At 29.0% G+C, this 18,421-nt stretch overlaps 1 protein-coding gene across 1 annotated transcript in view; it reads right to left on the bottom strand.

Moving 5' to 3' along the window:
* Zip48C (Zinc/iron regulated transporter-related protein 48C) overlaps nt 1-16,803 on the bottom strand; it is a 43,555-nt gene extending 26,752 nt beyond the window's left edge. The window contains exons 1-4 of the mRNA XM_015519788.2: nt 16,547-16,803; nt 16,209-16,446; nt 15,599-15,694; nt 14,005-14,221 (exon numbers count right to left, since the gene is read on the bottom strand). Of these exons, the coding sequence (XP_015375274.1) occupies nt 14,005-14,221; nt 15,599-15,694; nt 16,209-16,446; nt 16,547-16,654 (659 nt within the window). The 5' untranslated portion in view covers nt 16,655-16,803. The remainder of the gene's footprint in view (nt 1-14,004; nt 14,222-15,598; nt 15,695-16,208; nt 16,447-16,546) is intronic.
* Nucleotides 16,804-18,421: the final 1,618 nt, after the last annotated feature.

Genomic DNA, 18,421 nt, shown 5'->3' on the forward strand with positions numbered 1-18,421 from the left:
AAAAAACTACCATAGGAGAGAAAAGATGATATCACACTTAAATACTTAAAATATACTAGCTTTTAACTTTTAAAGTTCAAAAAATGGAAATCAGATAAAACTAATACATTGTATTCAGTTCCCGGGTACATAATATAGAAAATAACAAAAAACCATTATTTTTTTATATTATACCAAAATTAAAAAATCTTAAATTTTTATTCAGTCAATACCTTATAGAAACATACATCAAAAATTCTATAGATCATTGCTTCAAACAGACAATCTTGTGCGGAGCTTAATTCAAACGCAAATTGTCAAGATTTTGTTATGATAGGAAGCCTGCTTACATTACTCGTGGGTCGTGGAAGGCTTATATATCAACTCTTGTAAAATGTAATTTTGGATAGATTTACAGTCAATACCGCAGTAGTAACTACTAACTTTGTGAGTGAAATATTTTAGTTCAAAATTTGAAAGTACGCACTTTTATATTATTAGGTCGTTTATATGATGTGTAGGTTATGTGGTTATAATAATAAAACATTTAACCTACCAATATTACATTTTTTTTATAGAAAGCTAAAATCTTCCGACGTCGACATTAATAATAATTCCCCATTACACCCGTCTAGTCTATAAGTCATAAATTATTTTATTTATATTTTCTGTCGAGATATTCACAAACCATCAGAAGTGACAACGAATCCTGCACAAAATACAATACATAAAACTGCAAGGTTGGGTTAGATTAGGTGTCACTTGTATTTGTATAGAAAAGTATAACAGGAGCATAATAATTGTAAAAGAATCGAATGGATTGAAGTAGACGAAAACGGATGAGATGGAAGAAGACAGCGTATAGTAATAACCGATAATATATTGGGGAGTTAAGCGCATGTTTACGACCCGATGGTATTACTGTATACGAACGTGTGGCGGCGGCTGCGATTAATATATTATAATAAGATTATTGTAAAACGACGACCAAGGCGCCTGTGGTTTAGCGTTGCCAACCCATATTATATAGGTACGACAATACCGTGTAACGTTTACGGTGGCGGGTGTAAGGGCGGGTGGGCGGCGGCGGCGGCGGCTTTTTAACGCGTCGGGAACACACGCACAATATACATTTTTCAACCGGTCCTATAAATACAAGCAAACGGATGGTTGAGGCGCGCACAACGGATAAGAGGAATAATATAGAGAATAATGGTTAGAGGCGAAATTTGGGGTTCACGTAGATGACGACAACGAGTATTAAAAATAATTAAATGTATATCGTCGTCGTCGTCGTCCGTAGCCCGGCGTCGGCATGGGATGCCCGGACAAAAGGATTCAGACAAAAAATATGTTAATAAATACGCTTTTTGATCGACAACGACGCGATTGTATTTGAGATGAGAGATCCTTTTTCGGGAAATCAATACGAATAGGACGCAAAGCATAAAATAATATAAAACCAGATTTTTTTTTTTAATACTTTTTTTGCATCGTCTCGTTCTGCGCGCTTCTTACATGTACACTGTGTACGCGTATTATTATATATGTTTTTGCCGACGTACGATCACGGCGGCGGTTCTCCGAATTCACCGGTTGCCGTCGCAGCGTCGAAACGCGTAAAAACGTAAAGTACGCAAGTAACATATTATAAGCGAAACCGTGTGGGGCGGCGGCGACGGCGCTGTTCTTACGCACCACGCCGATGACAAGAGACCAACCCGACCACCACCGCGTGTAGGTACTTTTATTACATTATTATGTACACGTACAAAACACAAACTAGTCCATTCCCTAAAAAAGAAGCCACGACAAAAGAATTTCCGGAATGTTTGCGCACGCGCGCACAGGACCTACACACACACACACACACACACACACACACACACACACACACACACACACACACACACACACACACACACACACACACACACACACACACACACACACACACACACACACACACACACACACACACACACACACACACACACACACACACACACACACACACACACACACACACACACACACACACACACACACACACACACACACACACACACACACACACACACACACACACACACACACACACACACACACACACACACACACACACACGCACACACACACGCACACGCACACGCACACGCACACGCACACGCACACGCACACGCACACGCACACAGACACATGCAACATTCGATATAATATTATTGTATAGTCTATACTATAGACAGACGAAAACGGATATTTCGAAAAACAAATCGAATAGGTTTGTGATAAACCATATTAGGTTCTCAAAACGTTCTCGGAGGGGTAGAAGGTAGCGAAATTGTATCCCTTGTGGTTTTAAATTTTATCCAACAATAAAATATATCGTATCCAATTATATTGAGTTCGGCACCCATAAATTGAAATACATACAAATTGTTTTGTGTCATAAAATTAAAATTGATTCGTAATTTATGCATTCGCATAGTAAATATTATATAGCTTAGCTTGATTTTCTAATTACAGATTTTTAATTTTTTAATTAATATATCAAAATTACTTAACTATAAAGACAATATTATGGCATAATTATTACAACCACCAAACAAAATTACTACCCTTTAGTGCCTTATTATAATTGTTTCTCTAGTTGTTCAATTTCAGATGCCACATGATAATCATTGGAATGATAATTCGGTATATTATGTATTCATATTCGACAACCGAATGATATCATCAGGATGCGCGCTTAAACAATAGGCAATATTACGATTACAAACTCAGTATAGAAATGTATATTTTTACTATTTAATATTCTCAAAGTTTTTTCTTAAAGATACAATTTTCGATACATACATAATAATGTATTACATTCTAATACATTAATAAGTAAGTTGATATAGTAATATTATATAATTAATACAAAATTTTAAGTATCTAAGCAAAAAAAAAGATAATCAGTCGGGAAAATAACACATATTTTATGTTAATGAATAATATAATTATTACTGATTATATAAAATAGTATAAGAAAAGTTAACATTTAAAAAATTAAAACATTCTATCGGCGAAATTCATTTGTCGTTAGCTACAATTGAGTCCCACTACTTATGCAAGCCAACGATGGAAGATGACGAGAACGGAAAAATACGTAAGGTGTGGACTGGAGAACACCGTGGCCGTGACGGACGTTGACAGTTTCCAGAATGGCGACGGATACAACAGGCAAGCGCACATAATATATTGTATTTAGGTACACGGTTAGCAGTTCTTCCATACCCATTATATACTCGCATTTATAAATAGACATTAGGAATGCACCACGCAACTACTTATCCCCTAACACCATCTTGTTGTTCACCCTATAATAATATTATTACCAAGACACGTCTCAATTGGTTGTCGACTTTACAGACGCGATGGATGACCAAATAAAGATCATCTTACAGGCTCATATGCACGGTTTTATATAGTTGTATTTTATAGTGGTTATAAGTTATAACATAATAATGTTATTAAATTAGTATACTAATACTACTATGTTTTATAAGGCGCATAACATACAATTTCGTAAGTTATAATGTTACAGACCAATAACAAATAAATGACTTTTACAGAAGGTTTGGTTTACAAAATTAAAAAGTTTGTTTTAAAAATCTATAAAACTGTTTTAAAGAAAAATTCCATGATTTCATCAATGATTTTTAAATTGTATATATAAAATATCATCATGTAAAAACAATTCATAAAAAATTACAAAGTATTTTGAATAAACATTTAGTGAATTGTATTATTATACAAATTAAGTTGTGTAATAATTATTATATTTTACCTTTGTCTGTAAGAAAAATTATAAGATAATATTACAGAGCTATAAAAGTAATTTCTTCTCAATCGTGTACATTTAAATTCCATTAGGCCAATGAAAACTTTTAAAAAAAATTAGGCTATTATCTTTTAAGACTTTGGTCATATCTATTGTGTATATTATAGTGTACACACTTCACTAAAACCCAAACTTAAGAGGAATGGGACAGAAAAGATATACAATTATTATACATTTTGGTTTTCACAGAACACGTGACCCGCGTATAAGCTCAAATGAGTGTGTTTAAAAAATGTGTAATAGCGCGATGAGTGGAATTTATATGTATGAAGATAATAGTTATTCGCTGTACAGTTTAACGGTCTTAGTGCAGAGTAATAAACATTTAAATACTGTAATCATTATTAATATAAAAATCAGATCTGTTAAAATGTGGTTGGCCAAATCAATGTATTTAATAAATATATGCGCATTAAGAATTACACTTCTATTGATCATTATGATCATTACCGTAATAATTATAAATATTTACAAAGTAAATAATAAATTATTATTACTTATTGTTATAGAATAGATACTATATCATTGAATATAAAAACTATAATCTATAATCAATGGTGCTATTAATACAGAAATAAGTTTAAAATGTAGAACTCAAAGTAAGACATTCGACCTATTGAATTTGAACAACAAATTGCTTAATGATAAACTAATTCTTGTTTTTAAAATTGGAATAAAACATAAAATGTAGGTATATGAATATAATATACATACACTACCAAAATATGAAATATTTTATTTATTCAGTTGAAAAAAGAATATCTATATAAAAAATAAGTTAATCCATACTTTAACACGACAGTATTTAGTTTTTTATATTATTTAAAATTATCGTAGTGAACATTAGAAATACCTGTTTTTAAACTCAGAAAATTAAGTTATTTAATATAGATACTACAATTTTTTTCTTTTCTATTATTATAACATTTATTGAGGATTTAGGTAAGCAACTACAAAACAACATGATAATGAACTGAATACTGATGCTCTATAATCTATATTATACATCAAATTAATGCTTATGAACATTTAATTAGTTAAAATGAAAAAAATTGAATATCCTTAGTTGAATTTTGCAAGAATTTCTTAGTTTTATCAAAAATATCAGCACTTATAATAATTGAGATTAGGTAATTAGGTAAAAATGTTTTTAATAAATAATTAAATTGTTTGGTTGTCTTATAATAAGACATAATAAATAATAGGTATAATAAGAATGATTTTTTATTGCCTTATATTATAGGAAATTAATAATATAATTAAAAGACATATTAAAGCGTTAAGACACAATTATTGCACTAAAGGTAAATTCTGGTAAATTGTTGTAGTATGGGTAAAAATGAAAAGAGATGTATAAAGTATATAGATGAGAAATGAATATGTAATGTTGATATAAATATAAACATCATATTTATTAGATATAGAATTATCCTAATCATTGCGCAATCTCCGAATAAAAATATAACCTATATATTATATATACTATTATGTATCCTATATAATCTTTAAACTCATATATGAATAGATTGTTTATGAAAAATAAAAAAATTTAATCATGAAAATTATATATGTATATTTAAAACGTAAAACAATGTTAAAAAAAAGAAGTTTACTAAAATTAATGAAATCGTAATAGACATAGTTATAAACTGATAAATTTATAGGAAAATTTAAAAAAAGTAAATCCTGATTTTTTTATAAAGTGTAAACGCCGCTTACACTAAACCCGGCCGCTAAATCATATTGCACAATGGATAATTTATTATTGCATTAAAACTCATATTAATAATAATAATATCAGTAAACTATCTTGTGATGACAGACCAAAAGAACCGAAGACTTTTTTTACAATAAATGAATTTATATTGTACAAAGTATATTAATAAAATATAAAACGTTTAAACATCTATGTATTTGTTAAGCCGAATAGTAATACAAACATAAAATGGTATGCGAATTCTTCTGGAATAGGGGGATGTCGAAAGCTGAGATAACAAAAGAGAGGCTACTTTAATATGAGAAAATTCAGTTCAAAGAATACCCTATTCCATTTTGTTCAATTTATATATTATATTGTATAATTTTTTTTGTTTTTGCGAACCTCTGAAACCGCTCCTGACCACATTAAGTCACCGTCGACCTGGATATTCTAATAAGACAAAATACGACTCGCTAATAACAATACACCATAAATTTTACTGCACTCACAATCATAATAATAATATAGAATGAGAAAGAGTGAGAGACATTGTAGAAAAAAAGAGGATGAAACTGGCGAAGAAGGAGATTTTCTAGTACATATGTATATACAATATCATAAAGTCAAAAAGAGTAGGGAACCGGTATACAGCGTGATTGCTAACATTCCTGGCAGCTAGACATCGCCGTCGTTACCGCTACCAGCTTATACTGCTTTCCGAGAACCTAACCATATGTATATATCAATATAAGACACAAGGGGCTACTTGTAGGTTTCCTGCAAAACTCTTTTAGAGTCATATATTATTTGAATACAAATTGAAAGTTTAAACTGTCGTACATTTTCTGTGGATTATGCAATTAGAAAAATTAGAAAATTAAAAACACGATTAGTTTGATTTTTAAACCTATTAATACAAAAAATGTTATATTCAAAGTATAAAATGTTAAAATTGCATTTATCTATTTAAATTATAGATAAAAGATAATATAGGACATAGGTTCTATCTACTTTTCGAAATAATAAGCGATAACTGTTAATATGATATTATTATAACTGTATATTTGTAAGTTGTAGCTAAATATTTTCAATACGAGTTTAGGGTTGAAAAAAAGCTATTATTTTACTACGTCTAGCGGTGCTATATTAAATGAAATGAATACCTAACTTTTAAGGATACACCATACTTTGAAATCTGCAATTTGTCTGTACTCACTGTAATTATTAAATAAGTAGTTCAAATTATAATAAAAAAAAATATTTAATATGAAATAATAATATTTTTTTACTATTAATATTAAAGCTTCAAAAAGTGAGATTTACTATTTTAAAATATAAGAGATTGGCTTACGATATTTTAATATTAATATTGCATAATGATACTATATGGAAATAATAATAGTTTATATTTGTTAATGCATATAATAAATTAATAACATACTTTACAATTACGCTGTGTATATTGTAAATAAAAAATAAATTCACTTGAATGTGCATGTGACATACACGAATTCTTAAAAACTGTGACTTACTAATGTACTGTGAAACCACACTTTTTGTACACCCGATCTATCTAGTCTTTTAAAACATAAATATTATGTATGTGCCATAATACAGGAATTGATAGAAAATTAAAATATCTATTGACAGATATCTAAAACTCGAGTTTAGCAATTATTGTTTATAAATGGTTTTGGATGGCAAAGTTTTTTTTATGTTTTATTCTTCTTTTCTAAAAAATTGATATGAGGTAAAGTTGCTCTATTATTAACTATGTATTTATAAACTATAGTAAGAATTTGGTAATTACGTAGATTTGCTCGGCGTTTCACGTATATTAGTCAGAAATAACGAATGTGGATACGATGGCCTCTTTAGTTATAATGTTTTATAGTTACTGTTTATTTGTCAATCATTTGGTATATGTATAATACTATCTAATTATTTATTTTCAAAAATTTAATTCAAACATGTTTGATTATATTAATATAATGACTAACATAATACTATTATATTTTAAGTACATTCATTTGATTGTAATTTGTGATTAATATTATTAGACTATTGTGAAATATGAGTTATACATTTTTATCCCTAATAATTGTTCTTAAAGTTTAAGTGTCATGTAAGTTTGGAATTTAAAATCCACTGGATTATGTGAAAAGTAGGACTTCGTCTTCGCGAATAAATTGTATTTAATTAGCTTGCTTAACAAATTATTCTATACATTTATTTAGAAAATTATAGCTGCTTTATTATATTACATAAAACTAGCAGATGAGTACTAATAACTAGGTAGATGTTTTAAATCGAATAGTTAAAAATGTATGATAAAAACAAACTAATAGAAACTATAAAATTATTTAATTTGTTTTGTAAAAATAATGACCTATGTTATGAAAGATCAACCATCAATTTCATTACAAGTTCAGTTTAAATACATTTTAGAAGTGTATTGAAACTATATTAACGAAATTAATCTTACGTCTTGCAAAAGGTTAAGACTGTCGAGAAAACGGATGTTTGACACACAGTAAATTGTGAAGTGTAAAAATAATTAGGTATTATATTTTGTATGTATGTTAACAGACCATATTTTTAGTGTTTAAAAAACATTATTTTTAGGGTACCTATACGAACTAATTTAGTGCAGAGAACTGTTCTATATTGTTTCCTGAAGAACTAGGTTATTGGAGTCACTACTCAGTCGTTTTCGACACCAGAAGTGTGCTTAAGCTTAGGTATTTTTATTTTTAAATGTGTTAGAAGCACCACCTAAATAACTCATTAAAAAAAACTTAGCTCAAGCACGACTGCTTAACTGCTTATACTCCCCTACAAATTCGATTTTAAGTAAATTAATATTAATTAATATACTATTAATAGTAAATACCTATATGGCTACAAAGTATATATAAACTATAAAGTAAGGATTCGATTTGTAGATTAAGTCAGTGACATGTTGCCCGTATGTTAGATATAGTCAATTTAATTCAGATACGATGTCCTACATATAAGAAATTCTCCAGAGTAAAAAAAACCAATTAAACTCAAAATATTTTTTTTCCGGAAATAATATACACATTTTATGGCTAATAATCTGTTTTAATGAAGTGAATGGACAAAATGTAAGCAACAACCTTATTTCGTTTAAGAAAAACATATCAATATTCAAAATTTGCAACAAAAAAAATGTCAGTGACTAAAACTTGAAGAAAACAGTAAAACGTTTTAAATTTGTTATGTGAAACATTATTCCTACATCATATGAATGATACACTAAGGTGTATCATCCATATTAATTATTCATTTTTTCATACGATTTGGAGAAAGCAGAACAGACAAAAGGAACAGTACGCGGCAGTTAATAAAAGGAAAAAAATGGTGGTCAAAAACGTGATGAAATGAGGTATGAATCGGCATTCCAGGCATAGCTAAGTACATACACACACACCATTACATATATATTCATACTTACATATTTTTATTTATATACATACAAATTTATATTATATATACACATATATACAAAAACACACATAATGGATCTTAGTCGGGTCATATGGTAGGGAGGGTAGATTGGAGGGGATACCTGGGGTACCATAGGTGCACCTGCTGGCGCTCTGACAAAACGCCAATAAACCTGTTTTGCCTTTTTAATGTTTCAGACAATCACATATTATCAATAATGAAAAAAATGCTTTTTAACTTTATATACATCCCCGTAGACTAACAAATATTTGAATGGGTAAAGAGAATAAGAGGTTCATTTTTTTTAAGACTTTTGATCTCTGAAAATCGTATCATTGAATGAACATGCCTGAAGGAATGTTGTGTCTCATCATAACACGAACAAAGACAATTTTAAACGGCACATAAGTTTTTAAAAAAATAATAGTAAAAAAAATCGATAAGTTCCTGTAGTACCTAGTTGCATTAAAATGTAACTATAAACAAAATATTATGAGTTAGGACCTTCGTATTTTCCAATTTATAATCAATACGAATAATTATTAGTTTACCTAATTTCTGGTTACCAATTAAAAACTTGAATTAAACATAAATGTTTTAGGTAAGAACGCATCTCTTAATATTTAGAATTTTATAATAAATAATAAAATAATTTATGGTAAGCGTGAGAAAATAAACAACTTAAGTTGGATGCTGTATTTAGAACATGGGTACATTTATGTCTGACATATTAAATGTTGGGGGATAATAAGTCATCCCTTTTTCCAAGAACAGACCACCCACATATCCCTAAATGTATTATTTTTCCCTCACCCATATGCACTGGTGCGTCGATATAAATCTATGAACATTACAGCAAAAATAATAATTATTGGTTGTATTTTATTTTATCACCAAAATAAATTCGTGGAATTGTTATATTATGAATTATGTTGATTCCACGGATTATCATATGACCACAACATGTTCATTTAATATGTAAATAATTTTCAAAAATTTAGGATAAAACTTTTAATTATTTTATTTATTTATAAAATAATAATCAATAAATAATTTATACCTGTATAAAACGATAACTTTAACCAGTCTTTTTTTTTGTGGACTTTATTTTTGTAAGAAAATTAGTTATATTTTTAAAATAAATAATATCTATTTTTTATAAGTGATATTTATAACAGTGCATTATATAGTATATTAGTATATAGTAAAATCTAGATTTCTATGTCCAAGGCCCTTTATCTATTCAACTGCTTACTTTATAACTTCATTAATCCCATGAATGCCCGATTCGAACCTTCTATTCGAAAATTCGTCTGTAATATATCTCACTCTGACTGTCATTTCCACAATCGCATTCTGGAGTGTCCTTAAATTTCCACTTGAACATCAAGTCAAATACGGACGAATGCCCGAATAGAAAGTAATAATAATATAATATCTTTATCTTTAAAAATTATAAAATAAAAGCTTCTTTATCTCGAGCATACCTCGAAACATGCTCTTCGGATAAAATACGGATTTCACTAATCGGTCGTCACGGGAAATGTTTTAACTTTTGTCTTTTAATGGATAATTATTTTTATTTGGAAAAATTAATTGGGAGGCCGAAAATAATAACAAATAAGTAAAAATTATGTAATTAAGTCGCTTTTTGTTCGGAATAAACTCCGAAACGGCTTTACGATTTGGCTGATTATTTTTTTGTGTTGTTTTGTTTTCGTAACTGTCATCAGGGATTATATGAATGAAAATTTTAGGAAAATACACTGAAATAGAGAATTTGAATGGTAAAAATACAACATTAGCGCCATCTGCCCAGCAAAAAATAAACTAAATATATTTTTGTTGATAATAAAGTTGCTATTGGTTGCAAAAAATAAAATAATTTGATTGAATATTTGAATATCATTTTGGAATTCTTATGGTATTCTGCACATCATTAACAGTAAGAACTATGGCACTCGATGCATTAATAAAACCTTTGTAATTACGTACGCACTTCGCGGAATTTATAATTCACCGCAAGTGTATTGCTCCATGCTCCCATAATAACAAGCTAATTTTGACGAAACCACTGAGCACCGCGGCTATAATATAATAAAATCGAACATGTCTTGACTGACTCACTGACCGATTAACGTGTAAATTTGAATTTTGAATTTTCACGGTACCTTCGTGCGACCATTAAGTGTGCACTAAGAAAGTATTTAAGATAATCGATAAAATGTTCTAAGTTTTAAATACCATTACACTGAATATTAAATAACAAATTGAACAAAGTTTAAATCATATAGAATTGACTTTTTTAACAGGCACCAAACCATTTGCATGGATAACACTGGGAGGGACAACAAGCATATCTGTATAATATGTTATATTATTACATATTGCTATAAATTATGAATAAAAACTTAATAGAATATTTGGTATTTTTAGTCTTCACGTCCAACTTATTTTAAAACTAAACCTTATAGTATAGTACTTAATTGTAAAAAAAAACCTCCAATATCAAAAACACCAGTTATTTTGTATAATGTATTCCCACCCCAGTACCTCACCCATGATCTTTCACTCTCTGAATCTTACATTTTTCTATCTTCCATATCTTTGGAACTCCCAAATTGGGAGTACCCCTTATTTATTTTATACTTCCCTCCCCAAACCACTTCATCCTTAATCTTATTTCTTGCTTCCTAATTTATATTGTTAATTCTATTTCATTATGAAACATTATATATATAAATATATATTTCGATATTATAATTAATTCTCTTCATTCTTTATATTTGTATTTAAAAAGTAAAAAATACACCGAAAATATTGGTTTCACTTGTACATCTAACATCCTTGTAGGCTAAAGTTTTAGTTATTCCTGAATCCAATCTTCTTTGGCCACTAAAACATGAAAACTAACCAAGCCGAAATTTACCCTACAATACGATTACTCTAATATAGTAATTATATTGAATCACAGGCAGACAATTATTGCTGCACTCATGTCTATAACAAATTATAGTATCAATTTACACCAGAGTGAAAACTAATCAAAAAATTGACCTCTGTATGACTCATAAATTCAAATAGCAATTATCAGACACTTAGTATAATAAATAAAATACTAATCAATGATCATATACGAGTATATAATAATAATTCTAAATTTAGAGATCAATGAGAAATGAGCAATGCCAGATTAGGGGTCAATGTTGCCATAGAGCAAACATTTTTTTCTACTTCCCATAAAAATAAGAAAATTTATAAATACATTTTAAGTACATTAATGTCTGAAAATGTACCTATAAAATAAATAGTTTTTCAAAAAATAATTTAATTAAAATTAAAATATACGAGTAATACAAGTAAACTTTAATAAGTTAAATAATCATAATTATTATAATAATAGATGTTTTGGTTACCTACAATTTTTTTAATTATTTTTTATTTAACTATGTTTTTTCCTAAACTTTATTGTGGAAAATTGATCTATCTATTGACTATTACTTTCATCATATTTCATCAGTAATTGCTGATCAAATCAGATTCAATATAAAATATTGATAAATTACAATTTTTTCACAAATTAATGACGATCTTAGATAATTTTATACTCGTTTCAAGACAACAGAAGATATGTATTTCATACTTGTATTTAAAAAAAGATAGAGTAAAAGTATTTCTATATTAGGTAACAAGGTAACTTAAAATGATGATAATGAGTGTTTTATGAAACAATACAAGTGGTAAGATACCTTTTTTGGGACATTTTTAACAATGCTTTTAAATTGTATTAATTTTTCTTAAAGATAAGTTTTAAAATTTAAATCGAAAGATAATTCATAAACATTTTTTAAATTTTTATGAATCATAATTATAACATCTAATTTTTGAACAACTTAATAAAATGTTGGAACCTGGAGCAAATGCCCCTTTAGCACCTAGGTAATATAACACTGGGAATTAAGAGTAAAATCCAAATTTACAATTACCTTGAAAATTAAAACTAGTATGTATTTATTTGAGCTTTGATATTCATATTACTTTATATATTACTTAATAAAAAATAATCAAAAGTTGTTGATATCTAAAAATGAAAATATTTTCCTCAATAAATATAATACATTTTACCGAGGTGTTATCTAGTAACTGTGATTACAGGAATTACATAAATTACAATTTATAATCATATTGGGTATTTTTAATTTTCTGCTACAATAAACATACATGCATACAGTGTGATCACAATTTATGGTACAGTGAAACTTCAATTTAATGAATTTCTGTACTACAAATCTTTTTTCCTTCCTATTTTATTTGTGTCGTATTAATTAGATAGATAATAACTACATAACCAATGATGATAGGATTGAATTAACTGAGTAATTAAAAGATGAGCATTTTCCTTCATAAAAAATATAAGATTTTTTTTCTTGTATAGTATTAAATAACTACAAATTGGACAATAATTATTATTTATTTATGAACTTACAAGTAATTAATATATTTTAATACCTATCAATATGGGCGGATAGGTTTATCCAGGAAGCTGGGAATTTTCCGGTAAGACCCTCTCTGTATTTCTAAAATAATTAGGCCACCATAATTGTGTAATCTTATCTATGCATCTACCTGTACTTATTAAAAGATATTAAGTATTCAGGGAAAAAATGTATTCGGAAATTAATTTATATAATAAACCATTAATCAAGCAACTACCCTCCACCTCACTTCCCGGTAATGTACGCAGAAGACTCAAAAGACAGTGGCCTAGATACCTACTGAAATATTAAAAAAAATCCTGGTTGGGTGGCACTGCAGAGTGTCTACACATTAATGCTACTTCCTGTTATTAACCTTGTATCAAATGTACCCATAATGGCCATAATATTAATTGTATTGTATAAAATGTAAATAAAATGTTATATTAAAAAAAATATTATTGTTGTATCTGTTTTATCTTAAATTCACTTACCTGGCACTGTTAAATGTAGAAGATGGTGAAGAATCAACAGCTCCAAATGCTATGCCGACAGCAAGGCCTTCAGGAATATTATGCACAGTGATAGCAATTATGAGTAATAGTATACGTTTCCAACTACATGCTTTCACGTCATTATCACATTCTATTTCAGTGTATACTGGTGGCGGGTGGGTAGATTTATAGAATCGTTGTCTAGCCTCTGAAATCTCTATAAAAAACATTAAAATACAACTTATATTAGACATAAAGTATAAGATCTGACAAATAGGTAACAAAAATAAATAAATATAAAATATATGATATTACATAAAATTGTATTAACTATTATTAGTTATTAGTTTATTAATTTAGTCATTTTTATAATATAGTTATTATTGAAATTATATAATATAGGGTGATTCACCAAGCATGCCAACCTCTTTTTATTTTTTTTTATTAATAATGAAGATATTCATTTTGATTTTAGGAATCTTTAAATATAACCAAAGACAATATTTTCAAATTCTTAAGTTTTTTTGTACACTTATGGAACGACTCGTGGCAAAACAAACTTTTTTTCTTCAAATGAGAACCCCTCCTTTTTACTGTAAATTAATTAGCGGATAATATTTTTGAGAAATTTGATGTATTGAAATCAAAATTTGAACGAGTAGTTTCCTAGTTATTAAAATATTTGTATTAAGGATAATAGTCCTTAAAAATTGTTTTACAAAAGTATAAAATATACTAGTATTTATGATACTAAGGTCATTTTTACAAATTATTCATGTTGATAGATTAATATTGATGACTAAAATTTTCAAATTCACCATAGAACACATATCTTATGAACCTAAACCACCGACCTTTTATTCTTTGAACACAAAGTTAAATAACTCAAAAACTACTCATTAAAATTTCGAGATTAATACATTATAATTCTCAAAAAAATCATATGCTAAATAATTTGGGTTCTCATTTGAAAAAAAAGTTTGTATCGTCACAGAACACTTCTTAAGTGGTACAAAAATCTCTAGAATTTGAAGAATATATTTAAAGATTCCAAAAGTCAGATTTTGAATAATTTCATTATTAAAGAAAAAAAGAAGGACGAGCATGCTTGATGAATCACCCCTTACTAATACAATCATAAAATAATTGAGTTGTTTGAGAAAATATGGTTAATTTTTTGACATAGTTTATGTCGTATTTACAGTATTAATGAACAATAAAAAGTTACCAATGTATTTATAAACAAAGACATTAACACAAACATATTCTATGCAACTAAATTTCACAACAAAACCTAGATTGCTTTACAATCACAATAAGTAATGTAAGCTTAGAATTCTCAAATATTCAAATTTTAACAATTTAAATCAGTACTTATTATAACCAGATCTGAATGAAGATAGCAGCCAATTGAAAAATGTACGATGAGCTGTGAGATCGTCATTTCAATTAATTAATTATAATACATTTCTAGTTAAAAGAAAATACCACTATAGCTTTAATGAACTTTTCAGGCCACAAAGGTCTTCATTTCAAAATAGGCCTTAATAAGCAATACAATTTATAAATTTATAAATTTAACTACAATTCTTACCATCAGTTATTCCAATTGATTGTTGATTATCTTTACTATAACTATGCTCCATATCAGAATCGCATTTGAACTTCTTTTTTGAACACTGATTTGCTTCTAACAATAAAATTAAATGAAAAATATATGAATAATATGAAACAAAATGGCATATAAATATTATGTAGTATTAAAAAATATAATAATTATACCTATGCATTTATTAAGTAAATTGAATATAGAATAAAAATTAATGCTACTAAAATAATAGCAGAGATATTATTTAAAAATAAATTGTTTAATATTAGTATTTTTGATAACATTAGTTATATGTTGTGAAATATAAGACAGCAGTTTAAGATTAACTCTATAAAAATATTGAAAATCACTAAAATATGGTTGGCTTCTACAAAAGACGAGAACCAAGTAGAAAACATATTTTGGGTTTACTTTATTAACAATATCGATATTAATGGTTTTATGCGTATTAATTCACAATCAAATCTCTATAAAATAAGTGGTGTTTACAATTTGATTGTGTTATATTTTACTTTGAATATGAATTTTTTATTTTTCATATTAATTGCTAACCAATTGCAGCACCTATAAACTTCAGATGTATTTAAATATTTACCGGGTATTAAAATATTAAGTACGTCCATTTCATAAGATGATATGATCAAGTCTGATAAATACACAAAAAATGCACCAAACAGAAAACCAACTAGTGCCGGTATAAATGAAAACTGTCCGTCATTTCCGTAGGTACTGTCCTGTCCAGCGAGTTCAATTGCTGGTGCCAACAGTGACCAATATGATGCCGCTATCATCACACCACTCGAGAATCCCAAGCTCCCATCCAGTAGTTTTCTCTACAACGGACATCAATCATCAATTTAAATGATAAACTTTGCACACGTCAAACTGTCGTATACAAGGAAAAACAAACGAAAACTTAGAACCCATAATTACTTGTGTACCGCTGAACACCAGTATTAAACTGGACCCGATGGCGGTTAAGCCCCATGTGAACAAAGTGCCGAACAGTGTCTGAACGACTGGACTGAAGTTTGGTAACATGATGGATATGCGTCGGAATCGGCTCAACTCATCAGAATCTAAACATCTGATGGTGTCGGCGAAACGCACACTCGTAAAATGTCTTTAATCATAATTTTGTCGGAAAATAAACACACTTCATGTTAGCGTGTTTACAAAATAGAAAATAAATAACGTAAACATAATACACTACTTGTCATTCTGCGATTGTTTTGATAATATAAGGCGCCATCTGGCGGTATACGCCACGACGATCGTCAGAATAATAATAATAATATTGTTGTCAGTCTATAATAATAATTATTGTTTTTTTTTTTTCATAGCCTACATGATATTATTATGTTACTTTAAGTCTTAAGACCTATCGCAGACTATGGTTGCTATAATATGACGGCTCTGGATGTTCTTTTCAATAATTTAAAGAAAGTCACGTCACACTGGCGCCTCCATAATGTATATATTTTTATTATATTTTGATGTACAGCAGCAATGTTTAAAAATCCCTTGCTCTTTTAAGATTCCATGTAATAAAATATAATATTATCATATCTTAGAATAAATCAATGTATTTATTTACAGGTTAATTATTATTCTTAAAGTATGGTAACGGGGTATGAGTTGGGCTATAATAATGGCTGTGGAGCATACAAGTCAGATTTTAAAGAAACATTCGGCGCCGCTCAGCGCTGTGATCCAAATATCCAATATTTGACCCCGTTGTGCAACCATAGTATCTATTATCTGTATTCGTGTTCTGTAAAGAACTGTTCAAGTGTTCAATGCATAGATAAATGATTAACCCAAGGCGGATACACATAGGGCCAACAGTCCAACACGTGTAATCTTCGAGTAAACCACTCAATATTATTATCGACTGTGCAACGTACCTACGTCTAATGTCTATTATATAAAACGTCTGTCGAGGCCATATTATTAAGTTCGTGGTCAAGTCAAAACGAGCGACTCCAAAGCAGCGACTTTTCGAAACGTTTCGTAATATCATAACGCCATAATAAAGGCATGTACAACGGTATACCTACCTAACGCATGTCTTAATATCAGGGCCGTATTTGTATGGCGGACATAAAATACATTTTGCCTCCAGCTGAATAATGTTGATACTGTACGGCATTCTAATGTGTTTTAGGTTTCGTAAAAATACCTAGTTTTTCCGCCGGACGAACAAATATTCACTTAAGCTACGCAGCATGTTTTTTGATTTTGTTTATCGAATCACATTATGTATTTCAATTTTAAACGAGTTAAGAACGATGGTGCAAATTTGCGCAAACAATTGTTTTGGAAGTTATAGCCTTCCAAAGTTTGCGATTTTACGTTTATGCGCACAACACATGTATCTACTGCCGTCTAGCTGCCACGCGCGACGCGCAGCGTCAGTAAAAAATTTAATTTTGTTTTCTACATAAATTAATAAACAGGATCGGTTTCTTCATTATCATTTGTTCCGCCAAGTTAAAATAACACACCCAAGTATAATAAATAATGATATTAATGTGGCTCCCTTCACCTAACGACTCCGGACCTCCGGATGACGAGTTGGATCGAGGCTCGGCCCTCAAACCCCCAGGGTTAAAATAGCCTAGATGGATCACCAAACAAATAAACTTAATTTTGTGAATTAAACTAACAAGAATAGTAGAGCTCTTTGCCTTCCGGCACCGGACGGTAGACTACCAAAGACCAAACAGTCCGAGATAAAAAAAAAATCCAACTAAACAACTCGCTTAAGTCTTTACTCCACGCGGCATAAAAATAATGTTACACGCA

This window comes from Diuraphis noxia, unplaced genomic scaffold (assembly GCF_037042655.1).
Source record: "Diuraphis noxia isolate RWA-SAM2 unplaced genomic scaffold, SU_Dnox_SAM2 contig0003, whole genome shotgun sequence".
NCBI lineage: Eukaryota > Metazoa > Arthropoda > Insecta > Hemiptera > Aphididae > Diuraphis > Diuraphis noxia.